Source organism: Crocodylus siamensis, chromosome 8 (genome assembly GCF_052110815.1).
Source record: "Crocodylus siamensis isolate JL-2025a chromosome 8, ASM5211081v1, whole genome shotgun sequence".
NCBI lineage: Eukaryota > Metazoa > Chordata > Crocodylia > Crocodylidae > Crocodylus > Crocodylus siamensis.
This window is the reverse complement of record NC_143402.1, coordinates 468,837-490,346: the sequence shown is the minus strand read 5'-3', so window position 1 is coordinate 490,346 and position 21,510 is coordinate 468,837. Positions and strand designations below refer to the sequence as shown.

The window sequence follows — 21,510 nt, the reverse complement described above, 5'->3', positions numbered from 1 at the left end:
CTCTTCCCCCTCCCACTCGCTCCGTGGCGCAGGAGCTGGGCCATGAGCTGCTTGAGGTCCCAGCAACTAAGGGGCTGAGCCGTGGTCCAGAGATGGAGCCTACTGAGAGCCGTGGAGGGGGTGCCTGGGCTGGGCTGGGGTCCAAGGAGCCTGACCAGACCACAGGGGCCTGTGAATGCTGTGGGTGCCAGCCTATGCTCGTGGACAGACAGGTGCCCCGGTCGTGGAGTGAGCTCAGTAGCCACCCTGCGGGTGGTGTCTGATGCTGGACAATTGCAGTGCTCCCAGGTCTGGCATCAGGGCTACGAACCGTAGAGATGCCTCTGAGCAAAGCAGCTGTTGCCGGCTCCTGGCAGACCCCTGTGTGGGGCTGCTTGCAGTGCCGTAGTGAGGGCACAGACCCCGGTTTCCAGGCTCTGTCTCGGGCTGCAACCAGTGGGCTGCAGACCCAGTGCCATCTGCCAAGGGTGTGCACTGCCTGTGCGCCAGCACGGCTGTCTGGTACCGAGCTCCGCGTCTGGCTGTGGCCGCAGCCTGCAGGAGCGTTTGCTGCAGGAGCCAAAGGGATGGGACTTCTGCCTTCCCATGGCAAGGGGGAGGGAGAGGAGGGGCAGCTGCTGAACCAGGGCACTGCACACCTGGGGTTTGCTCGCTGCCCAGTCCGGGTCTCACCAGCATGCGGCGCTGAGCCAGGAGCAGGGTCTGGGCTGCCGTCTCGTTGCCTGTGCGGGGCTGGGGATGGAGCCGTGTGGAGTGGGAGAGCTTTCCTCGCAGGCCTTACGTGGCGTTCAGGGCCGGGGCAGGCCCCACACGGGCGCAGCGGTCCTGGTGCTCCTGCTCCAGGCCGGGGACTTGGGCTGTGGCCCGTGGGGAGGCCCCGAGGCTGCCGTGGCCAAGAGAGGGCACTTGTGGGGCCGGACGCCTGTGGACAGGGGTTTGTCACTTCACTTGCAGCTGCGGCTCTCGACTGCCCTGTCACTAATGCTCACTTGGCTCTGTCTTCTTCCTCTCCCTGTCTCTGCCTCCCTTGCCTCCCCCTCTCTGTTTCTCTTCCCCCCTTCTTGCTGTCTGTGAAATCAGGACTTCCCTGGGTTAAGTGACGATTATTATGGAGCAAAGAACCTGAGTAAGTCCCCTTTGCGTGCGCATGGCCCGTCATGGTCCCCGTCCGGCCGTGTCCCGGGGAGGTAGGGCTCCCGACTTTGCTCCGGCTCCGAGGCTTCTCCGCCTGGGGCGTTAGGGGAGGGGGAACGGCCCTCCACCTGCTCAGCAGGAGAGCGGGAGTCCCCTCGCCGGAGGCCAGGTCCTGCCCAGGCCCTTCCCCCTTCAGGGCTCCAGGCTGAGCCTCACTGGCCCCTCAGGCTCAGAGCTGGCATGGACCTGGCTGGCTGTGCCAGCGCAGAGGCCTCCCCATGCTGCCCATATCATGGCAGATGCTGCCCTGTGATCGAGGCCGACCCCCCCCCCAAGCTATGGCTCCCAGGGCTTGGCTGTGACGCTTTGACGCCAGCCGGGCGGAGGCGTGCAGCCCTGCGCTGTGGGACCTCTGCAAAGCGCGTGTAGCGAGGCTGCTGGCTGGCGAGGCTTGTGCAGCCTCTGGACTGCAGCTCCCAGGTGGCAAGGGCCCACATGCCCAGGCTCTGTGCACATCTTGCTGGGCACTGGAGGCAGCGGCCAACTTGATACGGCCGTTCCTGCGCACCCCAAGACCTTGGGAGCAGGCCACAGGGGGAACAGCCCCGTAGGGAGCAGGGCGCCACAGTGCTGGAAACGGTGTAAAGGAGCCATGCCCTGAACTCTGCCGCGTCCTGTCAGTGTCTCCGTCCGTCTCCCCTGTCCATTATGTCTGCCCTCAGCAGGTCACGCTGCCCTCGCTCCGGCCTCCCACACGGTGCCCGCATGGGGCGAATCCCTCACGGGGCCACAGCCACGGCCACTGCTGGCACCCTGTTCCCGGTGCAGATATTCTGTCCCTGGCACGGCGCCGGCGGAGGCCACCCACGGCAGGGGTGGAGCCTGGAGCTGAGCTCTCCCTCGTCCCGTGTCCTGTCCCCCGGTCTCCCCACAGGTTCTGCCTGGGCAAGGGCTGGGCTGGGGCTGCTGGCTTGGCCAGGGCTCTGCCCCGTCATGCTCCTTGCTAGGGATAGACGAGCAGGGGCTGCCCCAGGGCTGCAGAGGGAGGGAGCCTGCCCCAGCCCCGTGAAGCAGGGCATGCACGAGCCTCGTCCTGCGCAGGCCCAGCATGCTGTGGGAGGTTTGTGCAGCGCCTGTGTCCTGCAGCCACGAGCCCTCAGTGGTGGTCTGTCCCCTCCTGGCCACCTCCCGGGGAGCTCCTGGCCCTGCTGGTTCTGACCCAGGTCTCTTGTTGGTTTGCAGAGGGTGTGACGTCCAACACCAGTGACAGTGAGAGCAGCTCCAGTAAGTGTCCATCTTCTCCGTGCCGACTGTTTCCCTCCCTCCTGTCCCACTGGCATGTCCTGCTCAGAATTCAACGCCTCTGGGGCCTACAAGGCTGGGCAGTGCTGTGGCCAGCTCCCTCCGGCACGTGCTGTCTGCCAGCCTTGGCCCAAGGGGCCTCAGCGAGTGCTGTGACCTGGTTTCCCCCTGGCTCTTCCCCAGCAGCAGGACCCCACCCAGGGCTCTGACTGCCAGAGCTGCGCTGGCTTCTCCTGACCTCAAGCAGCTCCTGCCAGGTCTCGGCATGCATGCTGCTGAAGAAAGGAGTCGTGACTCCTGCGAATCCTTGGCTGCCCCTAGAGCAGAGGCCTCAGCTGTGGCCTGGGGCTGCTGTGCCAGCAGCATTTGGGCACCTGATGGTTGCATCCCACTCATGTCCCTGGTCTGACTGCATCCTGGGTGGACACAAGCGCGCGGGCTGGGGCTGGACGGGAGAGCGTGGAACCCGCAGCACTCCTTGCACCACTGGAGGCTGCAGGTGCCAGGCAAGGCAGTGCCCGCTCTGGAGCGCGCGTGTGATGGGCAGGAGCAAAGCTAACTGGCTGTCCACATGGGCAGCACATGGCTGGCTGTGGGAGAGCCCTGATGGGTGCATGGGGGTGCGAGTGGCTCGTGGGCCAGCCGTGGTGATGCAGCCTGCGGGGCAGCCCTTTAGGGGTGGGGTGCTGCTTTAAGCTGGGACGCAGCCTCTGGCTCCACTGTGCCCAGGCTCTGCCAGCCGGGAGGGGCAGCCCCGACTGCTCGCAGCGCTGGGGTGTCTGGTAGCCCAGGCTGGAGCGGTGGAAGGGCAGGCGTTCACCTGCTTCCCCCGGTCTGTTGCAGAAGGACAAGAGGACACGATTCTGTCGTACGAACCAGTGACGCGGCAAGAAAGTAAGTGCAGGAGGCAGTGTTGCCATGCCATGTCCACGGCACCTCCCCCCGCCACAAACCCTGCACTCCCTATGTGAGCTGGAGCCTGCCAGGCTGCTGCTCCCTGCCCAGCCCAGCCGGTGCCCACCAAAAGCCAGCGTGCCTGGCTGCCTGCTCCCACACAGGCTGCTGGCGGGGAAGGAGGCCCTGCCAAAGCTGCCAGTGGTTCCTGTCCCCCCTGGTTGTGGCTGAGTCTTGTCCCCAGCCTGTGAAATGAGGGCTGAAGCTGTAACCCCAGGCCTGTGGCACCTTCACCTGCCCGGCCCCCACACACTTCCCCCAGCTTCCTCCTGCACCAAGCTGCTTCCCTGGCCTCAGTCTGCCCATCTGTCCCAGTCTCCAGTCCTTGCCCCTGCATGCTCATGCCCGACAGGTCCCTGGATGGGACTGCAACTTCCTTCCTGGCCAAGCACTGTTGCGTTGCTGGTGCTTGGTTTAAAGGACATTCCAGGTGGTTTCCCCGAGCTCCCGGCTGGTTCCTCCTCCAGCTGCAGCATGTCACAGCCTCAGAGCCACAGCCCGGGAAGGGGCATTGCTCCCACGAGCCCTGGTGCAACATGCATAGATGCTGCAGCCAGGAGACCAGGCCCCAGCCCTTGGCCAGGGCTATGGCTTTGGCAGCGTGTGGAGAGGGGGCACCACCTCCAAACCTGAGTGGCTCACACCCACGAGTGTCCTGCAGCCCCTCATGCCCGTGTCAGTGGCAGGTGCCCCGAACCCAGAAGCCGCAGCCTGGCCCCTTGCACATCCAGGCATGGCCGTGGGCAGCTCCTGGGTCCATCAGCAGGGCTCAGGGTGTGGGTTTTGCTCCCAGTTCATTACGCGCGGCCAGTGATCATCCTGGGGCCGACGAAGGACCGGATCAACGATGACCTCATCTCTGAGTTCCCGCACAAGTTTGGCTCCTGCGTGCCGCGTGAGTCAGGGGTCTTCCTTGTGGGGTGGGAGGGACATTTGGAAGGGGCCTGCCTGTGGCCCCAGCAGCCAGGTGGTGGTGGTGATGAAGCCTGCCCTCTCTTCCAGACACCACCAGGCCGCGGCGCGAGAACGAGGTGGACGGGCAGGACTATCACTTCGTCGTGTCCCGGGAGCAGATGGAGAAGGACATTCAGGACAACAAGTTCATCGAAGCCGGGCAGTTCAACGACAACCTCTACGGGACCAGCATCCAGTCGGTGCGGGCCGTGGCAGAGAGAGTGAGTGAAACGCCCTCTGGCACGAGAGCCCCACGGTCCCTTCTCTGCAGCAGTCCCCGCTGCGTGGAGAGACCAGCCTGCCTGCTGGCCACGTGGCTGAAGCAGAGCCCTCTTGCTGCTCAGTGCCTGCCTGCGGCTCCCTCCACGGGCACAAGGCCAGCTGCCAAGCCACTGGGCCTCTCGAGCCACCGTCAGCAGCCTCAGCCCAGTCTTCCCTGGGCAGTGGGGCACAGCTGCTTGCCCAGTGAAGACAGGAGCAGACGTTTTGTGTGCCCAGAGCACGGCAGAGCCTGGGTAGTGGAGATGGCTGCAGTCCTTTGCCTCGGGCACTGCCACGGTACCCCATTGGCACAGATGCCACGTCCTGTCCCCTAGCCCTGGCCCCGTCCCCATCCCCTGGAGAAGTGAGCAAGGTCAAACGTGGGGGATTGACCCAGGCCTCTTTCACCCTTGCAGGGAAAGCACTGCATCCTGGATGTGTCTGGCAATGCCATCAAGAGGTTGCAGCAAGCACAGCTTTATCCTATTGCCATTTTCATCAAGCCAAAATCCATTGAAGCGCTCATGTAAGTGAAGCCACCTGTCAGCCACCTCCCCTCTGTGACCGTGAGGTCCTGCATCCCTGCCTCTCCAGCTTAGAAAGTGGTGTCGCTGTTGCTCCAGCATCAGCTCTTGGGTCTCATGACTTTTGGTGCGGGTGCCTCCCCTTCCCCACATGCAGCTGTGGTCGTGTGGAAAGGGCCAGGCCTGGATGACATTGTCTCCTCTTGTTGTGATCTTGGGCCCTGATCCGTGTGCTTCTGAGGGCTCAGGGCCTGCAGTCGGGGAAGCCACCACTGGGGAATGGATCTGTCAGGCAGGGAATAGATCAGGACAGGCATATTGAGCACAGGCAAGAAGCCTCCTGCGTGCCTGTCGGAGACCCTGCATGGCACTGGCCAAGCAGGAGGTTCTGGCTAGAGATGAGACTGGAGCTCAAGAGCTCTTGAAGTCGGGGTGGTCGCTCCAGACTGCTATGTGACACTGTCTAGGGCAGTCCCAGTTCCTGCAGCTGGGTTGGGTGGCTCAGGGCAGCAGGAAGTGCAGGGCGCAGATTCATCATCTTGCCTCCTGCCCCGACGGGGTGAGCCCATGTGACGTGGGGCTGGGCTGGAGTGGGGGGCAGGCAGTTCGTTGTTTTGCCTGCTTTAAATGAAAGAGTTTGTGGCTCTTCCTTCCCTGTCACTAGGGAGATGAACCGGAGGCAGACGTACGAGCAAGCCAACAAGGTCTTTGACAAAGCCATGAAACTGGAGCAGGAGTTCGGGGAGTATTTCACAGGTGAGAGCTCCTGGGCCAGCTCTTCCCCCTCCTGCACCGGCAGTGCTGACTACACCCATGTGCTTTGGTGTTGTGGGAAACCATCCACCCGCATGGAAACAAAAGCAGTCAGAAGGGGAGTCTGTCACCATGCATCACGGCTGGGCGCTCCAGGGATTTGGGATAAGGGTGATCTGCCCGGAGAGGAGGGGGCAGCCAGGCAGGGCTTCGAGTGCAAGGAGGCTGCACAGGGAAGGGCAACAGAGAAGTGAAAGCATGTTGGTGCGCAGAGGGCTTCCTTCGGCTGTCTCACCGGGCCAGGGCCAGGCCATGCCCAAAGGAGAGGGTGACTTCAGAGAGAGGCTCTGGCTGTAACTGGTGACTCCAGTGGCTGTGTTTCTGAAGAGCCCTTGTGGGCAGCGTGGCTGATATAAGCAGCCTCCTGCCTCCACCCCTGGACAGGGGTGGCTGTCCATATGGCTCAGGGCTGGGAGCAGGCACCCGTGAGGATTTGGGACTTGGCAGTGCTCACCGCAGTGCATAGTCTGGAAAGCTGCAGGCAGGTGCGATGGCACGGACACAGAGCTGGCCTCCTTCAAAGGAAAGGGAAGCAGCGCTGCACAGCCGTCCCCGCTGCCCCAGGCCCTCTGCCAGGCAAGGCAGGGGCCAAGTTGTGGCACAGCAGGAGCAGGAGAGCAAAAACATTGTTCCCTGGAGGTGAAGGGAACTGGGCTTGCTTTGTCCGTGGAGTGGCCATGAGCTGCCCAAGGAAGCTGAAGCACACCAGGCCTTCAGCGATGCAGCTGATTCTGTTGGTCCTGGGTGGGTAACGGAGTCTGCCTGGCCTGGGAGACCCGAGACACGGGTGGGAGCTGGGGGACTAGGGTGGGAAATAACCTGTGGGAGGCGGAAAGCAAGGAGCACCCAAAGGGGCAAGCACTGCTGAGGCCTGTTGGGGAGGGAGCCTCATTCGCCAGGCGGCAATAGCAGGAGGCCTGGAGCGTGTGGGGCCAGCAGGGCGGGGTCTGGGGCTCTGCTGCAGGGTCAGTGCCTGGGAGCCAGGAGGAGATGGGCAGGTTCAAAGAGAAGCAGCAAAGCGGTCCAAGGGCCTGAGCAGCTCAGCTTCAGGGAGATTGACTGAGCTGAGCGTGCCCAGCCGAGCCTGGAGACAGAGCAGCTCTCCAGCCAGCAGAGGCAGAGGGAAAGGGGCCGACTGGGTGGGGAGAAGGGCCCAGTTGAGGACTCCTGTAGCAGGAAGCAGTGGGAGCTGGAAACCAGAGCCTGCTGTGACTAGAGCTCCAAACCCGAGACTGGAGCAGGCTGCCTGGAGACAGGGAGGAGCCTCCAGCCCTGGGAATGCTCCGGAGCTGGTTGGACGGACTGCGGTGGGCTGGGGTGGCCGGGGACGGCCCTGTTGTGAGCGCTAGGCAACCTGGAGAGGGTCCCTTCCAGCCCAGCTCTCCCAGGGTCCTGTAGCATGTGTTCAGGACCCAGGGCCTGGCTGGGGGGGGGCAACAGGTGACTGACCAAGTGTGCCCAGCCTGCCCCCAGCCTCTGGCAGTGGTGCCCTGATGCTGGGGAAACTCAGTGTGGCATCAGCCAGAGGCCACGGGGTCGTGGCTGGTCCCTTGCAGCCTGTGCAACTCCCACGCCCTCCCCAGGCATGAAGTTATCTCCGGGGTCTCGCTGGGCTCCACAAGAAGAGCTCTTGACCAAAGCGAGCTGAAAAGCCGATGAGCTAGTTCCTTGGCGAGAGTCAAGCCAGGGCCTGGTGCATGCGCGATCTCGCCACCTGAGCTCTGCCTGGTTCTCACCCTCCGCCTCCCGAGAGCGCCTACGTGCTCTAACCTGCCTTGGGCTAGTCGACAGCTCCATGGGCTGCTGGTGCCCATGCCCCGGCCCTGCCCTTCTCCTCCGGCTGTCCCACTCCAGTAGCTGGCGAAGGCCCTGAGCCGGCCTGTGGCCGGTGCGGCGTGGCACTGCCCGGCGCTCACAGGCTTCTTCTTTCCTCTTCCAGCCATCGTACAGGGAGACTCTCTCGAGGAGATTTACAACAAAATCAAACAGATCATTGAGGACCAGTCTGGGCACTACATCTGGGTCCCATCCCCTGAGAAACTTTGAAGACTTCCCCCATCTCCTTCCTTGTAAGCAGAAGATCTCTGAAATCCCACCCCCGCCCACGCCCTCTGCCCCATGGGGGGGACACGAATACTCCTCCTGCCCCTTTTTTAGATCGTCGCAAAATTGAGTTTTCTAGTCCTGTTTCTTTTTGTTGGGATGAAGTGATCTCATTCATCATGTGACTGTTCCCACCATCCCTGCATGGACCTCCCCACTGCGCCATTAGAGACGGATGAGAACCCATTCAAGAATGGTTTTTTTATTCTTATTACTATTATTATTAATGAAACCAAGCAGCGAGATGGGCCAAGGAGGCTGAGGACTAATGTAAAGAACGACCGAAACCGGGCTGCGGCACTGAGAGAGGAGTGGAGCTTCCCGGGCATTTCTCCATGTGCGTCTGTCACTGTCGTGCAGCCCTGACCAGCGCAACACAAAGGCAACAGAAAGCATTTTATTTATCTGTATATGTAATTTATATATAATATATAGAGAGATATTATATATATATTATATATATGTGGACTAGCAAACAGGAGGGACCTCCTAAATGGTACTGTTTTATTGCTAGGATGCATCCAGTTGTCCCAGGCACTGCGTAAGGGAGTCCGCTCTGGTCAGGAAGAGATTGAACCGGGACCAGGTGCTCTGAATGATTCTCACATCGGGTCCGTCTTTCACGAGCCAGTGCCCAGGGCTGGAGGGCAGGGCAGAGACGAGGATGTGTGCGCAGAGGGGGCCACAGGTCTAGAACCACATGAGCATCAGTGGCTGATCTGAGACTGGGAGAGAAGACTAAGCAAGAGGCTGCTGAGCGAAAGTGTGGATGCTAGTACATATTAAATTGCACATTGTTTTACAGGCCACCTGATGATGTGTTTGCATGAGAGGTTTCCTTTTTGTTCTATTTTTTTAAGCGGATGTTAAACCAAAACCATGTTGTGTTGCTGTGTCGGCTTTTTCATGACTGAGTTTCTCATGTTAATAATGAACTGAACGGGTATAAAGTCCATTTTTTAACTTATTTTTTAAGATGGCTCCACTGTAAATAGAACCTGGGCCCAGGCCATCGCAGGCCAGGAGCTCTCTGCAGCTCACGTGAGATGGACTGGCCGACTGCTCCGTGCCCCTTGGGGAACGCCTGGCACCTCGGGCAGACCCTGGCCCGGGGGCAGCAGGCAGGCAGGCTGGCCCGCTGTCCTTCGCGGGGGGCACTTGAACCCCTGGGAGTTAGGAGCAGGCCCCAGCTGTGCCTGGGACATGCTCAGAGCTCCTCAGGTCTGTCCAGGGATTCAAAGCAGCCTAAATTCTAGAAGCAACTGAAAACCTCCCTCCCTCCCTGCCTGCCACAGCCTAGAGTCAGGGCTGTTTCTCCTGAAGGCAGCGGTGACCTTCATGGAACCGCCACCTTTGTGGTAGCGCAGCCGTATCCCCTCTGCGCCCCTGGGACTCGGGCCGCGGCAGCTATGCAGGCGTTCACCCCTCGTCCCTCTCAAAGCCTCTCTGCCTACGTCCTGGTTCTCCAAGTAGGATCCCGCCCTCCCTAGCCATGCTTTCTAAAACCAGATGCAGGAGTTGGAGTGTAAGCAGGGAAACATCCACTGCCACAGGCGTGAAACCTGGCACGAGGAGCAAGGAACAGGTGCTGCTGAGGAAGCTCAGGCATCTGTTTGAACGTGGCTCCATCAGAGGAGAATATGCCAGCTCATCCAAGGGGAAACCCCACAAAGCACTTGGGAACAGTCTGCACTGTTCACATCTCGGCAGTGCAAGGTCCCCTTTGGTAGGGAAACTGTAAATACTTTTTTCACAGCCACATGCCCCAGCAGGACAAAGACAGTCACCCACCACAGCATTGGCAGGTATGTTCCTCTTCCCCAGGTAGGGGCAGGTGGAGCCAGTTCCTTGCCTAGCCAGTAGGGTTGGCCAGGGGTGGCTTCCACATAGCACCAAGAGGACACCGTCCACCTGTGCCCAGCGCCAGCTGCGTCACTCACTGCCGGGCCTCTGCAGGGTGCAGGCACACCGCAGTGAGCGAGAAGCACCTGCTTGTGTGGCAGTCATCTGTGTCGTGAGAGGAGTTCGGATGGGCTTCAGCCACCAGCTGAGACTGGAAGCACAACTGTGCAGACTGCACCAGCAGTGTCATGGTGGCAGAGGCAAAGCAGCGGTGCCTGCTGTCAAGCTGGAGTCTCCCCATGGAGCGAGCCTGGGCAGGGGCCTGGCGTTTGCTCTTCCTGGGCTCTGCTCCAGTGGCCCCACACTGGATGCCACCAGCCTCACACCAGAGACAGGGAGGTGGTGAAGCAGCAGACGCTCTCCAGGGCTAGTCTCACAGGTCTAGCTCCTTTTCTTTTTCTGATAGCCTGTGTCCCTCTCCTCTAGTCCCATGGAGAGATAGCTGAAAGTATCCGATCAATCATGACAACACTAGTTGGTTGCCAGTGTTTCTTCCAAGGAGACGTATATTTTTAATAAACAGAGTTACAAAGACGTCCGTCTCAGAGCCCTTCTTGCAGAAATCGCACGGCATACCAGCTCCTGTCCTGCCCTGGGCTCCTCCTAGCAACTGAAGGGTTAAAATCAGGTGCCGTAGTGGAAGGTGGGCACTGAAGACCACCCCTTGCACCTCTGGGTGTCTGGTGCCCTCGTAACCAGGCCCTGGCACTCCCTGGGTTAGTGGTTGCAGGCCTTGCAAACATGGGGGTGGTTAGGGATTGTACCGAGCAGCTACAGTGGCCCAGTGAGCTTGCCATGGTGAGCCGCAGCGGCCTGCAGGCTGGGTGACCAGGAGATGCAACTGTCCTATGCCCAGGGGAGGGATTGAGGACTCCAATGGCGTATGCTGTCAGCCTAGCAGGAAAGAGCCTGGGTCTTTGCCTAACAGGAATGTGAGGCAGGGGCAGGTAGGGCTTACATGCTTGTTTGTACAGTATGTGGGGGACAGGAAATTGCAGCAAAAGTTTTCTTTTGCTCAGAGATGGGGGGGGGGTGCAACATTTCCCTCCTGTGACACATAGGGCCCTGCCCAATGCTGCAAGAGTTTGCATCTCTAATCTTCTGTAACGCAGGGCTGCTTGGTCCTCCAAGCAGCCTCCAAGTGTGCCGTGCTGCATTGCCCTTCACCCCCACTGGTGGGACTGACCACTCTGCTGTGGAGCCAGAACTCTACTATTCCTCCACCCTCTGGTTGGCACTTCATATCAATGCACCCTTGGACTTGGGGTGACAGTGGACAAGAAGCTGGATAGGAGCCAGCAGTGTGCCCATGTTGCCCATCGGTAGGAGCACTGCCAGATCGAGGGCAGTGATTCTTCCCTCTATTCTGCACAGGGGAGGCCACATCTGGAGTCTTGTGTCCAGCTGTGGGCCCCACTACAGAAAGGATGTGGACACATTGGAGAGAGTCCAGTGGAGGGCAGTGAAAATGGTTGTGGGGCTGGGGGACAGGACTGGTGAGGAAAGGCTGAGGGGACTGGGCTGATTGAATCTGGAGAAGAGAAGACCCAGGGGGATTGAAGAGCAGCCGTCACCTCCCTGCACGGGGGCTGCAAAGAGGATGGAGCTAGACTGTTCTCAGTGGGAGCAGGTGACAGGACAAGGAGCAATGGGCTCAGGCTGCAGCAAGGGAAGTTGAGGTTGGATATACGGAAAACCTCTCTCACGAGTAGGGTAGTAAAACACTAGAATGGGTTACCTAAATTGGTAGTGGTGTCTCCATCCTTGGAGATTTTGAAGACCTGGGTAGACAAAGCCTGGCTGGGATGATGTAGTTGGGGCTGGTCTCGGTGTGAGCAGGGGGCTGGATAGATGTGACCTCCTGAGCTCCCTTCCCACCCTCACTGTCTATGACTCTGATTCTGTATGTCCAATAGACACATCTAACAACCAGCTGCACCCTTGCTTCCCCCACACCCCACCCACAACACAGCCCGCAGTCCCTCACCTTCCGTCCAGAAAGCCTGCTCGGAGCCGTCCCCCGACCCCTCTCAAATCAGTGACACGCTGCAGAGGTCCAGCCCCTGCAGGTGATTGACATTTCCTGAGAAAAGGGAAATCAGAAAGTGTTTCCTGCTTCCCCAAAAACCCCTTCCTAGAGGCTGGGTGCTAGCACTGCCCCCCAACATGGTTGCACACCAGGTCCCAGTGATGTTAGGCAACAGTTCAACTCTGATGTGCAGTTTAGCCATGAAGCAGACCCCTACAGGCCTCTTCAACTGGGACAAAAGCGTGCGTGGAACAGCAAGGACCATGTCTTGCGCCAGGTCAGTGCTAAACACTCTGTGACACAGGCAGGCTGGCTCCTCCAAGCATCGCACACTGCATTGCTCCCTGCCACCAGCACATGCTGCTGCACAGGCCACTCTGGTACCTAGCCAGAACACTAGTCCCTGCTCCCCATTTTTCCTTTTTGTTGGCATTTTTTTTATATTGGTGCGCTCCCTTGCACTGCTTGGGCAAGAAAAGCAGCCATGCCAACCACCATCCATGCCCTCACTCCTGCCCTGACTGCAAGCCAGGATCATCTCAAGAAAGCATAGCTCCAAGTACTCTGCTCTCTACCTACCACCCCCTCCCCTTCCAGTCTGGCACACCATAGTCCTCAGGCACTTGCAGGCTGTTAAAGCTGCTTGAACACAGGCTGCAGAAAGCGGAAAAGTGACCATGGCTCAACCACAGCTCCAGTGCTTAGGTGCACATAATAGCATAGCTGGGTTGGGGGAATCACTGTAAATGCAGAGGCGACTGAGACTCAGGCAGATGCTGTCTGCCCATTTAACCCACTGGCTGCACAGCATGGAAATCCAGATTTTCATGTGCCAAGGCATGTTGGTAAACGCTGTCCTAGAAGGCAGGCACATGTGCACAACATGGCAAAGGGCTGCAACTGCACCTGGGCTGGCCTGTGCAATGCAGAACAACATTTAGGGCACTAAGATGACCGCAGCACACTGTGGAAGTGGGTTGCAAAGAGCCCAAAGACAGCTCCAAACCTGCATCATGCTTTCCTTAGCCTATGCACAAACCACCAGGTCCCAGGTTAGGCACCCTCTTAAAGCCAGCCGAGGGACCTGTGTGGGGCCAGGGAGAGAGTCACATGGCTTGTCTCCTGAGTGCTGTGCTCTAAAGAAACAGGTCCTGCATTCCAGTCCTGCCACTTCCTAGTGCCTGAACTGAAAGACAGAAGAGCTCTGCCACTACTCCTGTCCTGCTGCTGCCTCGGGACAAAGCCAAGTCCAGCACTGTGCACAAGCACCGGGAACTGCAGCTACAAAGCTCTGTCACCACTGCTGAGGCACCAGCAACTCTCAGCAGCTGGCTGCCACCTGTTCAACTGCTACATTCGGTTGCAGGCTGAATCTCCCCACTTGTGTTTCTATCTAGGCCTGTCTGGGCTTCAGTGTTGCAAGCAGTGACTACTTTAGCACATTATATTCAGTGCCCCCACAGCAGCACTCACTGGTACTTCAGCTGCTTGAGTGCAAGAGAAGGAGCACCTGTTCTCTCCTGGAATGAAGTGATTGATCATGGCTATCTTGGCAGAGTGCCAGCATTCCTCACTGCACTGAAATGGACTGAAAAACTAAACAATCCAGCAAGCATTAATACAGAGACAACGGCAGCAGCCAGTGGACATGTATGGTCTTAGAACTCTTTTATTGCTCACAGTGTCACCTCCTATGGAAATCAGACGTTTGAACTACCCCTCTTCTCTAAAACAGCAACCCCACCTCATAAAGAATGCATACGTCTACTTCCTCTTACTCAGCAGCTCTAAAAAGGTGCTCAAGTGATGGAGAAAAAACATTGCATTTCTCCAGAAGACATGCCCCAAAACCATACACAACTTAGAAACAGCCAGTGGAAAGGCCTCAATCCTGTGCCCAGAACTCACGTGCCATCACAGAGCTGGCAGCCACCAGCCAGGAGACTCTTCCGATGATGCTGGTGCCCTCATCTGCCAGGGTTGTGGTGGGCATCATTCTTCATTTGGAAGAAACCCCTTTGCTCTGTCCAACTTATCCAGCACCTCGCTGTAGAGACCAATCATCTGGAGGACACAACCATTGACAGACCTCTGAGCACAGAAGGAAGCAAGAAACTCAGGCACTCAATTAGGAAAGAAGAGTTGTGCGAGGAGCAGGCAAACTACAGCGTGTTCCAGATTGGAAATCCATGCTGCTCTATGCAGTCTGTGACAATTAAAGCCTGCTGTCACTCTAATGCTGCACCCACTCGTGTCAGTGCATCTGTGCAGAGATAAGGTGCTTCCTTCCCCATAGCTCACAGGTGCATCCACTCTGAAGGGCCTCACTGGTGTAACTTCCAGTCCCTAAATCAACCAGCCCCTGCCTGAAGCCACTGTGGGGCTGCACATTGTCTGACTGTATGTACCAACAAGGACAGATCCTGGTGCAGCAGGGACAGGCAGCTCCGTGGGTGTCAGGCCCAAGCAGGAGCATGGCAGCCCAGAAGGGGTTGGTCACATGAAGGGCAAAGAACAGCCATGTTCCTCTGTGCAGAGATGCCAGTAGGGCTGAAGCAGGCCTGGTCTCTGCCTGGCAGCTGTACTGGTTTCACTAGGCGTGGGTTGTTTGAAATGATCTTGGTCATGTCTGTCGCTTGTTGTTAGCAGCCAGATTTAAGCCAGCGTAAGAGTGCCTGCACCAGCAGTGCTCACACTGCCCTTCCTGAGCCACAATTATCAAAGGGTTGGGGGTTTCTGAGAGCCTTGGGCATGTCCTTCCTGCATCATGAAAACGCAGCACAGCTCTGCACTGTGGCTTTTCCTCTTGAACAGGACCGTGTTTGCCGTGATCCACAGAGGCTGCATAGGCTGCAGTGGTGATGCTCGGTTATCACTGAGTGCTTGCTCATGCAGCTCCTGAGGCAGTCAGGACTGAGCATCCCTTGACTACAGTCACACTGGCTTAATTAAAGCAATGTGACATTGCACCTTAAGCAAAACATGCCAATTCTGTGTTTCAAAGAGCCCTATGCTTTCCTCTTAACTGTTCAGTGTCTGCACTCAGTGCAGAACAGCCCCCCCACCCATCTCTTCCAGGTAGAGGTGCGGTGCCTCTTATGAGTGTGAGGGTAGGAAGTGAGCAGTATTTCCCACAGCTGCCTGCTATGGCTAGAAAGCGCTCATTAGCGGGCTGAGATGTTCAGATAAGTGACGGGCAATTTTCTTAGAACTGGAGAGGCTTTGGGAAGCAGGCTCCCAGTCTCAGCAGGCAGGCAGTGGTTGGGGGAAAGGGCAGTTGTGTCAAGTTCAAACTGTGTCTTTCAGACTCCATAGGGACCTGTATTGTGGGACCAGAAGGGACACTGCTATCCTGTAGCACACTGCCAGAGAAGGTCATTTTCATGCATCTTCTTTGCCCAAACTCCCTCCCCAGATCAGTTTCTGGCCTGCCAGAGAAGTGCAAGGCTCCTCATGCTGAGGACAACTCTTCAGCATGGCCACACAAACCACCTGTGCCAGAGCAGAGGGCAGCTGTCCTCACGGATGTGGTGGTGTGCCTGCAGAGCATCACCTGAGCAGGCAGCCATAGCACAGCCTCCATGGCATGACCAATGTGGGACCCTGAGGCCTCGGACAAGAGGTGTGCAGAGACCAATGCTTCTTCAGAAACAGCCACGCCCACCACGATCGCTGAGTGGCCATCTGCACAGGATGACCAGGACTTCCAGCTCTTCTTTCTGCCTAAACCCCCCATCCATCACTGCTCCACCTCCTCTTGGGTTTGAAAGCTGGGGCAGCTGCTCTGAATCATACTGCCAAACTTACATCCATAAAACCCATGCTGTTAAGCAGCGAGACCCAGACCTGCAAAGGTATTTAGGTGCCTCATCTATCCATTACACTCTGTAGAAGTTAGGTGCCTAAATGCTCTTGAGAATCTGGGCCCCTGCCTCCTTCAGCTTGTCCAGTCCTTTTGGAAAAGCTCTTTCCACAACACCCTCATCCTTCTGCAGCTCAGCTCTGCCTTATGCTTGTACTCACTTACATTGCTCTCATAGCTGCTCTTCAGGGATCCCAAGTGATGGAGGAAGCGCATTCCCAGCCCACACCACTGCTCAGCTTCCTTGTATTTACCACTGCTGTACTGAAATATCCCTGTATTCCAGGCTCTGGTCATCAGCCAAAGGATCTCCACCTCAGGGTAATTGTCCTGAAGAAGCGAGAGAAAGAAGCAAGGCGGAGAATTAGGAGAGCTGTCACTACAAACCTGCCTGAAGCAGTTACCTGAGCTCCCTTCCCCTGGACAGCCAAATGCCAGAATGCCCCCTGCTTGCCCCATAGCTCACCATTCATCCACACCACATCCAAGCTGCTGGCTGCCAGCACGGAGGCAGAAGGATTTATTTGGGCACTGCTAGCGCACACCCTGGGAGAAAGACTTGACAAGAGACCTGCAAAGTACCTGCGCTGAATACACAGTAGGGTATTTGGTGGGGGCTGGCAGGAGTGAGGCTGCATGCTTCAAATCATTTGCAGAAGGAAAGAAAATTTCACTCTTGACTAAGGGATTTTCCACCTTTGGGAGGATGCTGTGATGCTGAACAAGGAGAATATTGTGCAATTTGTTTTCACTCATGGAACTGTAAGGACAAATCCTGAGTCAGTTCCTCAGTTTCAACTGTCTGCCCTATCCAAGAAATACTTCAGGTCTGCCAGGAAAGGACAGACCGTGGTGGGGGGAAACAAGGCCTGAGCTAAAGAAAGACTTCACTCTCCAGTAGACCAGTCCCCATGGAAACACGACACAAAAGACTAAAGGCAGTGCAGCAAGGATAGACAGCAGGGAGACCTAGTTTCAGGTCATTTAAAAATACAGTAATTTAATAAACACACAAAGAAATTTAACAAACAGAGCTGACTCAAGAACAACACTGCAAGCCAAATTTCACTCAGCTTCAAACTGATCTGGCATGACAAGCTGCATCTGCAAAGGCAGATGGTGCTTTAAGCACAGGAGAGGAATACTCTGGCTCTGAAAATGTCTAAAGCCCTGAAAATTTGGCCTTAGGAGTCCAAGAAGCCCCTTGACAAAAAAATTCACAGCCATCCAAAAAGCTGGTGGCTTTGAGGTGCTCACACAGCATCCATCTGCAAAAATGTCTGACCCGTATCAGAGCCACAGCACACTCAGGTGAGTCTGATGACTGCTCTCATTCTGGTGAGGATTTTTAAGGGCACTCAAGTTCATGCCTAATCTCTTGTTTTTCTGTTCAACTTACTGTGCTGCTTACAGTGCTCAGCGCATCTTCAAAGTAACCCCATGCCTCTTCCAGTATACAAGCATCTGCATCTATCACTCCAGATGGCAGAGAAAGGTGAATCAAACTGTGCAAACATTTGCTGGGAATAAAAGCAGACCAAAAGAGGAAACGTATTCAGTGCCATATGAAAAACACATCTTTGATTGATCTGTAAAGCAACCGTGAACAGAACAAATAGCTGAGTTTTGACATCAGCAATGCTACAAGCCATCTCTATGGTTACCAATCTGGCGTCTGCGCTCCACTGCAATGCACCCTACCCATTCCTGAAATCAAAAAGAGATTCTCCGGTGTCTGATCTCATCTCTGCTGCCTATGTGGGGTGGGTGGGGGTACATCAGAGGCAGCAACTACTGGCCTGTGACTCGTTTTCTAGGCTCCAGGGTAATACAGCTAAGTAAATAATGTATTTTTAGGCGATGCCACAACTAAAAGCAAGGGAAGAGCTACTCCAGCCTACTACATGGGAATAACCATATAGGGTCCTGCCTGTCTTCCTATCCTTTAAAATGAAGGAAAACAGCAGCACCCGTGCACGATGAAGCTGTTTTTCCTCCTCAGTGAGAAGGGAAAAGGCAGCTTCTCAATGGTAACTCAACCTTGAGATTGGCAGTGAGCGACTCAGAGCATTGCCAGGCAGTTCAGAACAGGGATTCCACTTACAGGGACATGTGCACAGCAAGGATACCAGGAGGTATTTCAGATTTCATATGCAGCAGCTACTATGGAGCCAGGGGCTCACTAACACTGTGCCATGCGTGTGTGTGGTCTTCTTTTGGCAATCCCTCACAGTCAAGGATGATTGCTTTCCATGACTGTCTTATCTCTGGGTCGGAAGACGGCTGACAATGCCAATCTGAGATGGACAGACTCCATTGCAAGTCAGGCACGTGTTTCCATGCAGGGTGGGTGGCTCTGGATTCTTGAAGCAAAGTGGTATGTATGACAACTAACTCCCAGCATTTGAAGCCTTCCTCCGAGCTCAGATTTTTTTTCCCCCACAGCTCATGTGCTGAAGAGTGACCTCTGGAAAGCAGTCTCATCACAGGATAAAGCCAGAGTGGTAACTTGTTCCTATCTGTACCCAATATTCCTCAAAGGCTTAATCTCCACTGTGAACATCAGTCATGTTAGGAAGCAAGTTACCTAAACAGACTTTAACAACCACAGTGATACTTGCTGCTACTGCATTATCCATCTGCAGTAGCAAATTTTGGGCCCTGGCTGTTTTGTACTGGCAGACAATTCAATGACATGGAGTTAAGATATTTTCTACGGTAATTGACTGATTTATAAAATGGGTGCAAACTCTGCTCCTCTTGAGCTGAAGTAGCCAAAACTGCAACTACCTCAAGCATTTCGTTGTTGCCCTGCCACCAACCAGAAGCTCCTGGCTTACATCTTGCCTGGTCATTACAGACTAGACTTTTAGGATGTAGGTGCCTAATGCACTTGTGATTTCAGTGAGAGTAAGGCATAAAAAACCTTCATAAATTCAGCACAGCCTGTCCTCTTCCTGCCAAGGTCCACGGCTTTTTTCATTTCTTTTTTTTCTTGAAATCTGGAACATCTTTAGTCCGAAGCTTATCATCCTGAATTGCATGATCTAACATGGAGGGGCAGGCATCATCTCTCCTACAACTAAGGAACCACCAAGAGGTCTGAATGGAACAAGCCACTTACCAGTCCCCTTCCAAGAGCCTCTTAGGCCAACCCCAACCCACTGACACCTTTTTAAAGTGCAGCTGGGCTACCAGTCACCTAGGCTACCAGTCAAATAGCATTTAGCAACATGTTAAGAGACTTCAGCCTATTACCATAGTTACCATATTTTTTTTATAAGACTAGATCCCAACCTAGACAAAGCTAAATGGGAGATTCCCTCTCTGCCTGCTGTAGGCCTGCAGCACAGGAACCAGACCTCCCCAGGTAGCATCACAGTGCTGAGTTCAACCTACCCACTGAACACACAGGCTTAATCACTCAATCGTCAGCATTTCCTATAATCCCCATGTGCCCCAAATTATAGATGTTCTCCCACAATTCACTGGGACATAAATAAGCAGCAGTGCATATTCCCGAAGCACCAAGAGCTATGAGATGCACCATTAACACATATGGTGAATGCAGCAAAAGTGAGAACACCATCACTTGAGTGTGGCTCTGCACTGTGGCAACTCATTAGGCTAACCCACCTGCTGATCACCAGAGCTAGCTCTGCCAGCAGACAGTGTGCTGAGGACCTAAGCCTGAACCCCTTGGTAATGCAAACACCTTCTCTGAAGTCAGAATAAACTAAGACATAATCACTGTGCTTGTTGTTCCTAATCCAGTACTGAAAGCAGTGCCAGGTACCTCACAGGCATAGTAAAAACACGCCCCAACCTTACAAGACTAAAAGTAGAGAGACCAGGGAAAGGGATCTAACATGCAGTTATGATGACTGAGTCCCACCTGTCTTTCTTCCTGCCAGACCCTTGTGAATATGGTCTGACACGCATCAGCACATTCCCAGCCTCAAACAGACACAGCAATTCCTGTGAACACTCACCTGATTCTCACACCATCCACAGCTTCTTGTTTCTTATGTATGCTCAGCGCATTCTTGAGGGCCTTCTTGCACACCGAGGGATAATGAGCTGGCGGCTCCATTGCTAAAGCTTGGAAAACAAAAGGATACAGAAAAGCAGAGAGAAATCACCAAAGCCAGACCTCCGTCACAAGCCACTGCAAAGCTACAATAGCCTCCCTTACGATAAATACAGCAACATGGAAACTGTTCCCGTCCCAGAGGCCTGATCTGTGCTGATGATTGCAAGTGCAGGGCACAAGACAGATGGTTTTACCGAGTTCTGGTCATAAGCAAGATCAGTGATGGTTGCAGAGCTTAAGAAAACAGGTTAAATAATTAATGAGTGCTCCCACGACAATCTGCTTGTGCAGCCACACACAAAATATCAGAGGGTCCAACAAATAAGATCAACTCTCTGTTGCTTTTGTTGCATGTATTTGACAACGCTGGACAGCACAGGACCAGATTCACAAGGGGAACAACATTTAGATGCCCAAAGCCAGGCCCCTTAAGGGTTAGGCCCCTAACTTGAGGCTGGAGGGAGGTGCCCATCTCCACAGCCATGAGCCTTGCTCCAAAGGTACACACTAACCACCCCAGGATAGTACTTTCTTTCTAACAAGAAAAAAATGAAAACGCTTTGCCCTCATAAAGCAGCTGGGTTTGGGACATCTGCCTGAGCTATGGGAAACTGAGTTTCACATCCTTCCTCTGCCTCCTCCAAAGGTTTCCCATCTCCAAGAGCATCCCAACCACTGGTTACAGGGTTTTCTAAGGCAAGCCTTTCTCAGCCTCTTCTCTGAAGCTGCTGTCCTTCGTATCAATACTCAGTCAGGTGACTCCCTGGCATGCTGGCTGGCACACTCACCTGGGAGATGCACGTTCCAGTCCCTGTTACAATGAACAGCTTCAGCAGGGGGATTCTAAGTGTCCCACCTGGGAATGCCCATGAAGCAGCTCCTTGAGCACTCTGCTAGCAGGGCAGAGACCTGGGGTCAAAGCACTGCCCCAGGTTAGGCAGAGGGGATTGGAGCTTGGTTCTCCAAGTCCAGATGCCCGGGTATGAAGTGCTGGCATGACAACCTTGCTGCATCCAGACCAGTGATGTATCATTGTGGCTCTAAATTTCTTTCACCTTCCTCACAGCTCATTCCAGATGTTCAGTCTAGAGAAGCGGTGGCTGGAGGTTTCTGGTGAGGCCTTGGTGAACTACAGAAAATTCCATTCATCAGCTGCTCCACAACTTTAATCTTCACGAGGCTGAATGTCTGTCTTAAGTGTTTGCACTAACTCAACCACAAATTGTTCGACTGGATGCAGGAATCGCTAGGAAACATCTTCTGGCCTGTGTTAGGCCCTAATGTCCCCTTCCTACCTTATAATCTAGGGAAAGGCCTCAGGTTCCTGAGGTAAAAGGAGTCCCTAAGGACAGTGTCACCCCCATATACAGCACTCAATGCTGACATATCCAAATACAAAGATTTCTGGCTACTCCTGAGTCCCCAAAAATACCTCCCCACCCAGGACAAGTTACATCGTTACATCCAGATTTTACTCGGCACAAGAGATCCTACCCACTACAAATTACAACATAAAACACAACCATGACCAAGTTCTTTAAAATGACCCTAAGAACTGTGAAAGAACAAGCATGGCCCT

The 21,510-nt window shown here is 55.4% G+C and overlaps 2 protein-coding genes across 9 annotated transcripts in view; one reads left to right on the top strand and one right to left on the bottom strand.

Moving 5' to 3' along the window:
• The window catches only part of DLG3 (discs large MAGUK scaffold protein 3), a 120,755-nt gene extending 110,280 nt beyond the window's left edge, over positions 1-10,475 (top strand). For 5 of the 8 annotated variants that reach the window (XM_090061739.1, XM_090061736.1, XM_090061741.1 and 2 more), the window contains 7 exons: positions 2,377-2,418; positions 3,280-3,330; positions 4,184-4,285; positions 4,393-4,565; positions 5,022-5,131; positions 5,794-5,885; positions 7,882-10,475. In XM_090061739.1, the coding sequence (XP_089917865.1) occupies positions 2,377-2,418; positions 3,280-3,330; positions 4,184-4,285; positions 4,393-4,565; positions 5,022-5,131; positions 5,794-5,885; positions 7,882-7,988 (677 nt within the window). In that variant the 3' untranslated portion in view covers positions 7,989-10,475. Of the gene's footprint in view, positions 1-1,080; positions 1,127-2,376; positions 2,419-3,279; positions 3,331-4,183; positions 4,286-4,392; positions 4,566-5,021; positions 5,132-5,793; positions 5,886-7,881 lie in introns of all 8 variants that reach the window. The other 3 variants (XM_090061740.1, XM_090061742.1, XM_090061737.1) reach the window with 2 other exon arrangements.
• A 3,180-nt stretch (positions 10,476-13,655) lies between these two features.
• TEX11 (testis expressed 11) overlaps positions 13,656-21,510 on the bottom strand; it is a 75,124-nt gene continuing 67,269 nt past the window's right edge. The window contains exons 26-29 of the mRNA XM_090061115.1: positions 19,831-19,939; positions 17,238-17,358; positions 16,004-16,168; positions 13,656-14,040 (exon numbers count right to left, since the gene is read on the bottom strand). Coding sequence (XP_089917241.1) covers positions 13,969-14,040; positions 16,004-16,168; positions 17,238-17,358; positions 19,831-19,939 — 467 coding nt within the window. The 3' untranslated portion in view covers positions 13,656-13,968. The remainder of the gene's footprint in view (positions 14,041-16,003; positions 16,169-17,237; positions 17,359-19,830; positions 19,940-21,510) is intronic.